Source organism: Gossypium hirsutum, chromosome D02 (assembly GCF_007990345.1).
Source record: "Gossypium hirsutum isolate 1008001.06 chromosome D02, Gossypium_hirsutum_v2.1, whole genome shotgun sequence".
Taxonomy (NCBI): Eukaryota; Viridiplantae; Streptophyta; class Magnoliopsida; order Malvales; family Malvaceae; genus Gossypium; species Gossypium hirsutum.
The window spans coordinates 39,495,742-39,508,627 of record NC_053438.1 but is presented as its reverse complement, the minus strand read 5'-3'; the positions used below and the strand labels follow the sequence as shown (position 1 = coordinate 39,508,627).

Genomic DNA, 12,886 nt, shown 5'->3' with positions numbered 1-12,886 from the left:
GTATGTGGACCTTTGTACTTTTTTATCTCCCACAACCCTGTCCTTTTCCTTAACAAGGCAACGATTTTCCATGAACATGTGTCGTCTTGCACCGCACACTTCGCCTCAAACTTATCATATTTTGATTTAACGACGTGGTAATTAACGTCGTTTTTGATGCTATGCTGTTCCAAAGCACCAATAAAACTATCCTTGTTGGTAAACTGATTACCAACTTCAAGTTCACCGAAATCTACCCCCGAACTTGTACGATCGCGCAACCGGTGTGGTAGATCTGGAAACTCTAACGCATCATCTGCTGACAGATCGACATTATGCATCTGGGCTGGAGGTGAGTATGCTCTGAATCGTGGATTTTCTTCATCATCTGAACTCCTTTCACCATATTCACCTTCTGTTGGAATAGGCTCCGATTCAGAAAATAATCCCACCTCTACACTATCCGGCCCGGGCTCTCGAGGTGGATCCACATCGGAGTCATCTTCTAACCCGCAATCATCTGCAGCGTACGACGTCCCCTCACCGGTTGACGTTGTAGGTAGTACGTCATCCCTTCTTCTGGGCATTTGATAACGTCCCCAATTGGATGTAAATTGTCATCCACTAGAACTTGATGCTGTTCCCTAGTACGTATTTCCAGCATCAAACGTCGAGCCACCGATGTACATGTCCCATCCACCGACAGAGTGTCTTGCGAGGGATGTGCATTCGACACCGCTACCGAACATGGGTTGTTCCGTATTTTGTAACCTGGTAACCAAGTGTCGGTCAGGGGTCATGTATACATCTCGAACACCGGACAGAAGTACATCAGTTGGTGACGTAAATTGTACATATAACTCAATATAAGTTGCTCCGCTAACAAGATGAGTCTGCACCATTGCCTCTAAGCTACGAGCACCTTTTATGTCGAACGAGTCATATGTCACCGAATCAACACAAGAACAAAATCGATACGTGATTGACAGAACTTTCATTGGCGTCGTTCCGAAGATTTTACGCCTAATTCTTTTACGAAGTTTTGTCAAATCTATGTTCTGGTTAAATGACAGTCGCACCGTATTCTCTGACAAAAAAACAACACCATTCTCGGTGTGGCAAACCTCACGATCGTAGTAAATAACATCACTAATACGTTCACTCATTTTGAAACTCTAACTTTCTTAGCCTCTCTAAATTGTTTCTGCTATGACTTATGCATTCTAAGAACATTTTCTGCCTAATTTATAGCCTCAGCCCAAACTTGCTACTGTAGCAAAATCGCATCCACGAGGGCACGATTTCACAATTTCTTCTCAAATAGCATCCTGGTATAAGTGATTTTATACTATTTGCTTAGAAACGTCAAAAAAATTATTTCTTACATGACCTACTGTAGCAAAATCGCGTCCACGAGGGCGCGATTTCACAATTTCTTCTCAAATAGCATCTTGGTAGAAGCGATTTTATACTATTTGACCAGAAACGTCAACTCGAAATATTTTATTCCGGGACCTAAAAACCCTAAAAAGCTTGAACCCTAAACCCTAAAATCCAAAAAAACCAAATGTGAAAAAAACGTCAAAATTGCGTCCCTAGGAATGCGCTACGTGGCAGGACATCGCGTCCAGTCAGCGCGACCTACTGACGTGGACGCGATGTCCTGTTACGTACCCTGACATCACGCTGACGTGGACGTGACCTGCTGACATGGATGCGATGTCCTGCCACGTACCCTGACATCACGCTGACGTGGACACGATTTCCCAGAAAATGGCCCATTTCGGTAAATTTTAAAAAAATGACTTTTTTTGGTAATTTGCCCCCTTAATCCGTGCACCATTTATTCTGATGTTTGTACGATTTTTCTTCAACTGACACGCCATCTTGATACTTACTTTAAAAGCATGACACTCGGCTTCTTCGATCGACATTGTCTTTTCTATAAAACCCTTTCCACCACCCAGCACAAAGCCCGTCATCATCCCTTGCAATCGCTCCATAACCAATTCTGTTATCACCCACTGTTGCGTTGAAATTTATTTTTACAAAACCCTTGGAGGTTTTTCCCATTTTTTAACAGCGAGGTTAGGGGACAGCAACGACTCATTCATCAAGTTACAAATGCAAAATCTTGGCTAAGGGTACTGGCCCTATCCCAAATGACCTGCACCTCCTTTTCCTTTCCCCTGAAGATGAAACTGTTTCTATTATTCCAGCAATTCCACATTGTAGTCATAAGGTTAGCCATAGCTCTTTTATCAAGCACTCTCATCATATCTTCTAGCCAATCAATACAGATTTTATACTCCTTCAAAATGGTGTTTTCATTCCAACCACCAATAGAGAGGGTCGCCTAAGAAGTAGGGCAGTCTTTTACTGCATGAATGAGGGGCTTGTACTCACCCCGCACCTAGGACACCCCTGCCAAGAGCCACGCTAAATGGATGCAATTTTAACGTTAGTAGGGAGGATCTCGTGTCCCACATGCCACGTAAACACCCGAACCTTAGGGATAGTATCGAGCTTCCATAAAGCTTTCCAAAAGAACCTATGAGGACCAAGCCCCATTTCCTTCAATATAACCAAGAATAAGCTGACTTCGAAGTGAAACAACCATGAGTGTTATGAAACCACACAGTTCTATCGCACTGGCCCTCACCCTCAATAGGTAAGTTACAAATTTAGTCACCCAAATCTTTCCCATATAGCTCATGAACTTTACCAATGTTCCAGCTTCTACAATCCCCGAGCCAAAGGTCTTTCACACTACACTCGTTAGGGTTAAGCATATTAGAATTAAGAATCCCACCATGTAAACCTTCCAACCCCCAATTATCAATCCAAATGTTGATCCGATTGTCACTCCGGATCGGCAAACCGAAACCATCCTTAAAAGCTTCCGCCGCAGTAGCAATGCTGGACCAAGTAAAAGAGGCTTTGTCAACTCTTTTGGGATGAAAGATATCACCATCGGGAAAGTATTTTGAAGACAACACTTTAAAACATAGGGTATCTTTGTTGTTTATAAGCCTCCACACTTGACGCCCAAGAAGAGCCAAATTGAACAGCTGAATATCCTTGATGCCGAGACCTCACATGCCCTTAGGGTGACACAAGGTCTTCTAAGGAAGCATCGTCCAGAATCTGCCCTTCTCCTTACCGGACCACCACGTTCTACTTATCTTTGCTTGTATATCTTCAATCACACCTTTGGGACCAAAAAAAAGGGACAATGCGTACATTGGAATAAATTGAAAGACAGTTTTGATGAAGACTTCTTTGCCACCAAAGGATAGTAGTCTCTTAGTCCAATCGTTTATCTTGCACGACAACCTATTAGTAATCTCTTGGAAAGCCAATGTTTTCTTCTTACCTACCGAAAGAGGAAGGCCTAGGTAGTTGTCCCATTTTTCCACCACCTTCATGCCAAGTAGATCGCCAAAAGTTTGTCTTTGCACCTTAGAAGTGTTAGGACTAAAAAAAACCATTGAGTTATCAAAATTAATCTCTTGACCTCAAGCATTAGCAAAGACCTTTAGAGTATTAACAAGACTCTCAACATCACTTTTTTTATTTCTCACAAAAAGTAGGGACTCGTCGGAGAAAAAATGGTGATTTATCCTAGGGCGTTTATACTAGCTCGGATCCTTCATAAAACATTATTACCTTGTGCATTAATAAACATCCTCAAAAATGTTTCCATGCAAAATAAGAGCAAATAAAGAGAGAGGGGATTCTCTGGACGGAGTCCCCTTTCGAGAATAATAACATCTGACAAAATATTATTACATTTAACTAAATATCTTACCGAACAAACGCAACCCATTATTTTATCATTATTTTATCAATCCACTTCTCAACAAAGCTCATTTTCTTTATGATCTTCTCGATAAAATTCTATTCCATACGATCGTATGTTTTGTTCATGTCGAGTTTGATAACAAACCCTTTATTAAGGTCGTTTTTAGAGCTTTAAAGGTAGAGAAAATTCGTGAGAGATCAATATATTGTCATGTATCATTCTTTTCGGGACAAAATCGCTTTGATTTTGACTAATACAATTAGGGAGAGCAACTTTTAGTGGATTTGCAACAACATTAGAGATGATCTTAGAGATGATCTTGTAGATAAACCTACATAAACTAATAGGGCAAATATTAGTAATATCACAAGAGTCCAAAATTTTAAGAATAAGAATGATTATAGTATCATTAAGGATAGAGATATCTTTATTTCCATTGAGAACATCCAAGTAGAACCCAATATTATCATTTCCCACGGTCTCTCAATTATATTTGATGAAGCTCCCCGAGAGGCCATCAACGCTAGGGGCTTTTCTCGAATCCATCTGTTTGATAGCTTGAGCAACCTCACTCTCCGTGTAGTCCATAATAAGCTACTCGTTTGTCACACTCCTGTATATAATTCATTTCATGGTTGTCCACTATTTGACTGTTTGATCGAAACAGCCTACGCAAAATAGTCTTTAATTAGCCATATTGCAAATGTCTTTATTGTCAGTCACCCAATTCCCATTCAAGTTTAGCCACATTGCAAATGTCTTTATTGTCAGTCACCCAATTCCCATTCAAGTCTTTAAGCTTCTCAATGTTATTCTTCTTGAAACGGCTAGTGGCTCTCGCATGAAAATACCGCGTATTTCTATCTCCCGCTCTAAGCTATTGAGATCGAGACCTTTGAGCCCAATATTTCTCTTCTTTAGCATAGAAATGGTCAAGCCTACAGTGAGTCTCCTTCAAGGCATTCGCACTATCAATTCTTTGAGAAGAATCTATAACCACGTCAATCTTTTGCTTATGCTTACGAATCTCTCTTTTCATTTTGCCATATTTATCACGTTGCCATGGGCGAAGAACGAATACTATCAATCTTTTCAAAATAGCTCAAAACACCCCTGTTCCAAGCACTACTAATAATGCTTTTAGCCTCCCTGTCTGTAGCCCAGCAGCCATCAAACTTGAAACACAGCCTAGGTTCTTTGGGAAATTCTTTTGGCTTACACCCCACATATCCAGAATAATAGCATCATGGTCAGACTTAGTTTGGCGCACCACACTAGTAGCCATAAAAGGGAACTTCTCAATCAGGGACACCGAACTTAAAAACCTATCTAACATTTCCTTTATCATGCTTCCACCACTCCTATTCTTAACCCAAGTGACTCCTATTCTTAACCCAAGTGAACCATCCTTTCTCGGGTTTAATGTCTACGAGAGCCAACTCATTCATGATGTCTTTGAACTTATTTGTGACAGCCCTATTCTGACCCTAGTCGGGAAGTGGTTTCGGGACCGCTAAATCGAGTTGCAGAAATAATTGAATATAATATTTTATGTCTAAAATATGTGATCATGCATGTGTGAAATTTGAATGCTTTGATTTTTGTCAATTTGAATGTGTTTCTAAATAAAAAAGGACTTATGTGAGAAGCTTTGAATATATGTGTGGCTTATTTTAAGTGATTAATTATTGAATGATGCAAATAAGTGGGTTTGCATGCCAATTTGCCACTTTTAATGCTAGTGGCCGGCCAAGCTCATAAGTATGGGCATTATATGCATGGTTTAATATTATTATATTTATTAGTGGTGAGAAATATGTAATAAAAATGTATTAAATGAATTAAAGATGAATAAAAGAGTATGGGTAATAAAAATAATGTGTTAGTGGGAGGAGAAACCAAAGTTGGTTTATTCCTCCATTGTCGTAGCTAGGAAAGGGTGGAGAAGAAATTTCCTTTTGTTGTTAAAATTTTCGGCTAAGGAGATTGCTAGATCAAGGTATGTACAATGCTACTCTTGGAAATTCATGCATAAATTGAATGGTTAGTTTGAATTCTACCTATTTCATGGCTCAAATTTTTGTTATTTTGGAAGATTGAAATTCGGCCAAGGAGCTTGAAATTCTTAGTAGTTGTTTTGATGTCATTAGCATGGAAATTTATGTTGGATGTGTTGAATTTGCTAGTTGTTTTGGCTTGGAAGTTAAGGTTTAGTGTTTGATTATGTGATTGCCGAATGTGTGGATAGTTGAAGGAAAATTTGTTAAAATGCTTAGTAAATGGATATTTGGTTAATATTGTGTATATTAATTACTTAAAATATAAACTTTAAATGAGTACTAAAGGTTGTATATAAATTCGGCTTTGGGAGAAATGTTAGTATAAAAATGCTTGAAAGTTAAATAGGTGATTGCTTTAATGACCAAATGTGCCAAAGAATAATGCATGATCTAGTTGACCAATATGTGTTAAGGGAACATGAATAAATATATTTCGATGAGCTATACATTCGGTTATAGTATGAAATGTAATGTTAATACATAGTTGCTAGTATGTACATGTGTGCTGGCCGAATTTGAACTTGAATAATGATTTGAGCACGATGTATTGTATTGAGATTATGCTTAAGTGAAATTGTGATGAAATTGATTGGTGATATACATGGTTAAATAATATGTAATGCATTAGTTAGTAAAATGTATGCCATTTATGTGTGGTATTAAGTATATAATCGGCCTCAACATAGACATGCATATTCGGCCATAGGAAGAAGATTGGTGTTGCATGTATTCGGTTAGAGGCAAGCATATTGATGCTTTTGTCTTGGCTTAGAAAATTCGGCCAAGGGGGAATATTAGCTAAAATGTTGAGTTTGATTCATGATTCCATATATATATGTGACTCTAATGCCTAAAGTATATATGGGCTAAGTACCTTGAGGTTTTCTTTTGATGTTCGAATGAATTGTATTAAATTGCTTGATGTGATTAAAAATGCATATGACCATTGTGTAGTTGAGCTAGAAGGTGGCCATATGACCAATCAAACTCCTTGTCATATTCGGCCATAAGCTAGCATAATGAGACTTTAATAAGTTAAATTTGTTTGAATTAGCTCAAGAGCTTAGAGGACCACAGTTGGATAAGGGAAAGGAAAAAGTGATCGAATAGCCGCCGAAATTGTTCGACCACATCCGAGGTAAGTTTTAAGTGTTTAAACGTTGAGTAAATTCAATTATAATAGGACATGATGAGTTGATTTAATAAGATATGATGTGGCCATGATATGGTCTAAGCTCAAATGGTAAGTTCTTAAGTGTTTGAGCTTGGGAATTTAAGGGTAATTTGAAATAGTCTGCTTAGGACAGCAGCAGTAACGTGACTTTAGAAAATCACCATAAATTTATGGACTTGAATTAGAGGCTGAATGAGACATGAAATTAAAGCTTAACGAGTCTAGTTTCAAATGAAATCAAATACAACACATTTTGAATTCTGTAAAATGAGAAATTTGATTCGTAGTGAAGAGTGGTCAGATTAGTCAAACAGTGAAACAGAGGAAACTTTAAGAAAAATCTGGTATTGATTGGCCAAACCTAAAATTCTGGAAATTTTATGGATGGAAGATATACGAGTCTATATTCAGGAAAAATTAACGAAAAGTGATTTGGAGTTTTGTAGCTCCAGTTATAAATAATTTAGTGACTATTGCTCAGGAAAAACAGCTTGTGCTGAATTTGAGATTATGTTGTAAACCTTGATAAACTTGTTTTAGTTGCTCATAAGCTATTGATTAAACCCATACTTGAATTCTAAATCGTGATATTGTAAGTTTATGAGTATTCGAATATGAAATGATAGTATGGCGTAAAATTGAATTATTCATTGGAAAGTGATGGATGTAGATTCGGCCAAGACCAAGTCTGTACATGATAGTATATGTGATAAGGCCTAATGGCCGATGTGATGAATGTGAAAGTGTATATATATATGTGATAAGGCCTAATGGCCGATGTGGTGAATGTGAAAGTGTATATATATGTGATAAGGCCTAATAGCCGATGTGATGAATGTGAAAGTGTATATATGTGATAAGGCCTAATGGCCGATATGGTAAATGTGAAAGTGTATATATATGTGATAAGGCCTAATGGCCGATGTGATGAATGTGAAAGTGTATATATGTGATAAGGCCTAATGGCCGATGTGGTGAATGTGAAAGTGTATATATATGTGATAAGGCCTAATGGCCGATGTGGTGAATGTGAAAGTGTATATATGTGATAAGGCCTAATGGCCGATGTGATGAATGTGAAAGTGTATATATGTGATAAGGCCTAATAGCCGATGTGATGAATGTGAATGTGTATATATGTGATAAGGCCTAATGGCCGATGTGGTGAATGTGAAAGTGTATATATATGTGATAAGGCCTAATGATCGATGTGGTGAATGTGAAAGTGTATATATGTGATAAGGCCTAATGGCCGATGTGGTGAATGTGAAAGTGTATATATGTGATAATGCCTAATGGCCGATGTGATGAATGTGAAAGTGTATATATGTGATAAGGCCGAATGGCCAATGTGATGAATGTGAAAGTGTATATATGTGATAGGGCCGAGTGGCCAACGTGATGGATGTGAAAGTGTATAAATGTGATAAGTCCCGAAGGGCATTTGTGTCAGTACTATATCCGGGTTAAAACCCTGCAGGCTTTATGCGAGAATATTATCATTGATTAATGTCCGTAGGCTTCGTGCTCGTACTATATCCGAGCTCTAAAGACTCGATAACTTCGTGTGGAGATTACATCCGAGCTAAAGGTCTCACCGATAATCCGAGTAGAGGTTAAAGCTATAAGACTTCGTAATAAGAATTGCTTATAAATATATTCAATGCGAAAGGTTAAACAGGTATGTACTCCAAGTTTATATGTGAGCTTGATTTGCACTAAATCATAAGGTAGTTATGTGATGCATACGAGAGCAATCTATGAGACTATTCCTATGATTATGTGACATCGGATCAGTGTGAGAGGTTATGTGAAATCATACGATATATCTATGTCACATGAGCTCACTTTTATGTGAAAGTTTATCTGCTTATTGTATATGATGAGATGTGCACATTCGGTAAAGGGATGGTATGCCCGAAGGAATAGTGAAATAAAAATACGAACAACTATGTTATAATTTGATTGTTATCTGTTGACACTGCTTAAAACTTACTAAGCATTGTAATGCTTACTCCGTTTACTCTGTTTCCTCTGTTTTATAGATCTCATTGCGAAGCTACAGGCTCGGGGATCGTCAGCAACTCGTCACACTATCACTATCCACTGTTTGGTACTGCTACGTTTTGGATTATCTTATGGCATGTATAGAATAGACTAGTGGCGGAAGAATATTTTTTGTTAATGTATATAAGCCATGCGAAAATGGCATCTTTTGAATGTTTACTTAGAGAAGTTTAAATTGTATCCCTGACTGTCTTTAGTACTTATCTAAAGGAATGTTCAAAAAAAAAAAACTTACTGTTCTGATATGAGTTTCAAGACTAGTAACGCCCATTTATCTATTCCGGCGACGGATACGGGATTGGGGTGTTATATTATTCATCTGCACCCGCGCCTTCCTCCGACCGCCATCCTTTTCAGCTTCATTCAAAATAGCATTAAAGTCTACCCCAACCACCCAATCTTCCCTAACCGAGCCACCAACCTTTCTCACCATGTCCCTCGAGTTACTTCTAAAGTTAGGAATCGCATGCCCGTAAAAGCTAGTAACTCTAAAGCTCCATTTGTTTGGTGGAAAATGTTTTCCGAAAAACATTTTCCTTAATTTCCAGTGTTTGTTTCATGGAAAATGAATTCCTATAGGAAAACATTTTCCAAAACACGGGTAAAACCAAAACCAATTTATGGAAAATGTCTTCCCGAATTGGAAGCCGTAAGATATTTTCCCTTCTCTTCTTCCTTCCTCTCTGTCCATCGTCCCTTCTCTTTGTTGGCCTCACTGTCATCAGCAGCCACAGTCGAGAAAAGAAGACCCAGAAGGTTCCCTTCTATTCGTTGAAGATTCTTGAAGTGCTTGTACTGAAATTGTTCGTATTGAACTGCGATTGTAAGTGTTAGCTAAGTGGGTAAGTGTAATTTACGATGAGAATTCTCTTCATCCTCTTTGAAACACTTTGTTTTCTCTTAACCTCTCTTCACTCTTCATCATGCATTCTCTCTTATTAATTCTCTCTTAAAATTCCTTCCATATTTCTCTGTTTGTCTTGTTGTGGGATTTTTTCCCTTGTGATTGCATCGGAGGGTGTTTAAAGTTTTGTGTTAAGTCCATTGCTTCCAATCCAGATTTGAACTCTACCCACTTCCCAATTCCTTGTTTTTCAGCCTAATAAATCAAGGGGGAAAATGAAAAAGAAGGTTCTAAATCTTTGATTCAAATCTGGGTTCTTCATGTTGTTTGGTGGTTTTCTAGAACTGGGTTCTCTTCACTGGGGGCTTGCTGCAACTTTCCAGGTAAAAAAGAAAAAAAAGTCTTTTTTCATTATGTTTTATTTTACTTTGATTTGTTTTAATGTGGTTTTTTGGAATTTTAATGTATATATTTGGATTTTTGGATTGTAGGGAGAATTGGGTGTTAAATTCAACATCCAAGAAAGTAATTTTGAGTAAAGATTGTGTTCAAATCTAAGATAAAATGGGTTGCATTATTTGTATTGACTCTATCTTTGGCATCGTTGGTTGCTCATCTTTCAATGACAAAGTTTTCAAGTATGAATTTAGTCCAGTATAGTGCAAAAGAGGCTTTAAGCCATGATTTTCCTAATACTGGATCACCAGTAAGTTATATATATTTTCGGATTTGAAGAACAAATGCTTTTCTTCATCTGTTTGCTTGTATAATTTGTTCGTTTGATGCTGTTTATTTGTTCCTAAGTTGAAGACTAGAAGAAATAAGAGGCTATGGGGTGCTGTGAGGTCTCTGGAGTCTTTGTAACCACATGCAAACCCCAGAAGCAGCTATCCTGGTAAAGGGTTTTGTTCAAACTACTGAATTATGTAGTTATGCTTTTATACTGCCAAAAAACCATAATGCTGCTTTAGCTAATGCCCTTTATCAAAAAGGTCCGGTTTTGTTATCTGTTGAACTGGTTAATGATATTAGGAATTCAGGCCTTAGTTTCACTGAAGATTTGATTTGTGTTTTGATTGGTAGTTGGGGAAGATTAGGATTAGCTAAGTATTGTGCTGAGATATTTGGGCAGATTTCATTTTTGGGTATTAATCCTAGCACTAGATTGTATAATCTTGTGATTGATGCGTTACTAAAATCCAATTCACTTGATTTAGCTTATTTGAAGTTTTAACAAATGTCAGCTGATAACTGTAAACCAGATAGGTTTACATACAATATTCTCATTCATGGTGTTTGTAAAGCCGGTGTCATCGATGAGGCAGTTCGGTTAGTTAAGCAGATGGAAATTTTCGGATACTCACCGAATATGTGTACTTATACCATCTTAATTGATGGGTACTGTAATGCCAGGAGGGTCGATGATGCGTTTAAACTTATTGAGACGATGAAGAAAAGGAATGTGTTTCCTAATGAAGCTACCGTGAGATCGTTGATTCATGGGGTTTTCCGTTGTGTGGCTCCACGAAAGGCATTCGAGTTGTTGATAATGTTCTTGGAGAAGGAGCCTATGATGCAGAGATTGGCTTGTGATACTCTACTGCTTTGTCTTTCGAATCACCATATGGCTACGGAAGCAACATTGTTTATGAATAAACTTTCGGGGAGAGGCTACATGCCTGATAATTTAACATTTAACCTTACGATGACATGTTTGATAAAGGGATTCAATCTTGATGAAACATGTCAAATTTTGGATAGCTATATAGAGCGAGGTTTGAAACCAGGGTTTAATACATATCTTGCACTTATGCAAGCCTTGTATAGTGTAGGGAAATGTGCTGAGGGTGATCGATATTTTGACCAGATGATTAAGGGTGGGTTGTCGATATTTTTAACTTTGCAATGCAACGGAACATCAGGTGGTCTACCTGTTCATTTATGCCATACTATATGCTCAAGATGTTGCACTTATTATCTGGTTGGATACGCGGGTTCAGTTGCTAGAAAAATCAAGCAATGAACTTCAATTGGCACCCTCTGCTCCCAGATTATTTTCAAAGATAAGAGGCTATACTGCTATAGTGGAAAACAAAATTGAAATTTTGCCACATATTAGCTGAAATTCTGGACCGGAATAAGGGAGGCTATGGGGTTGAAGGTAGTTGCATGCAGCAGCTGTAATCTTCCTCTGAGAATTTACATGGTTTATGCTTACAAGTGCTAACAGAAATGATTTGTTCTGCATTTTAAGCTTTCTTATATTTAAAGCCTATTATTGTACTACGAGTAGTGTAATAAAAGGTCATCTCAAAGAGCTATTCAAAAGAAATATGGTTTATTTGAAGAGAAGGATTCACTGTGTTTATCAAGTTTGTTAATAATGAAACTCACATTTAAACCCCATTGACTATCGGTGTTCTTTCTAATACGCTCGTTGGGGGGATTAAATTTCAGAAATTGCCTGTTGGTGATGTGTATCAAAAGTTGTGTGAGTTGTACTTGAATTCTATAATTTCCTCCACAAATTTGGATTTTATTGACAATTTTCATGGTATTACTAATATTATTTCTCTTTTTCGTACTGGTATAAATTTATTTTAATCCTAGATGAAATTATTATTTTTATCTACTTTAAATTTTTTATTAACCAATTTTAAAATGGAAAAACTTTAAAATTTAAAGTAGACAATTAATAAATAATTTATATAACAAGCAAATTAAAGAAAAATAAAAGACAATTTTTAAAAGCTTCACAAACACAAATTTTTGTGTGTTTTTATTAAACTTTCATTTTATATATTTTTTAAAATAATTTTGTGGATAATTTTGTTGTTTAATGTGATTTGGAAGTTAATTTATAATTATTTAATCTTTATTTTTTTAATTTTTTAACACAATTACAAATAATTTATTTGACTTTAGTTGTTTTCAATTTATGACGGTTAATATTGTAG

General features: G+C 37.0%; 1 protein-coding gene across 5 annotated transcripts; it reads left to right on the top strand.

The window, feature by feature from the left end:
• The first annotated feature begins 9,496 nt into the window (after positions 1 to 9,496).
• Positions 9,497 to 12,475, top strand: LOC107933371 (putative pentatricopeptide repeat-containing protein At3g16890, mitochondrial). Of its 5 annotated transcripts, none has more exons than XM_041088550.1 (5): positions 9,497 to 9,927; positions 10,184 to 10,312; positions 10,421 to 10,635; positions 10,740 to 10,824; positions 11,343 to 12,475. In XM_041088550.1, exons 4-5 carry the CDS (start codon positions 10,760 to 10,762, stop codon positions 11,950 to 11,952), a joined length of 675 nt encoding a protein of 224 aa, XP_040944484.1. In that variant the 5' UTR covers positions 9,497 to 9,927; positions 10,184 to 10,312; positions 10,421 to 10,635; positions 10,740 to 10,759; the 3' UTR covers positions 11,953 to 12,475. The 5 variants fall into 5 exon arrangements, with proteins under 5 accessions (XP_040944484.1, XP_040944482.1, XP_040944481.1 ...); XM_041088548.1 differs by having other exon boundaries at positions 10,734 to 10,824; XM_041088549.1 differs by having other exon boundaries at positions 9,501 to 9,908; positions 10,734 to 10,824.
• The last annotated feature ends 411 nt before the right edge of the window (positions 12,476 to 12,886 follow it).

Coding starts and splice junctions, on each gene's coding strand:
- LOC107933371 (XM_041088546.1), top strand. CDS start 11,167: ATGTCAGCTGATAACTGTAAACCAGATAGGTTTACATACAATATTCTC.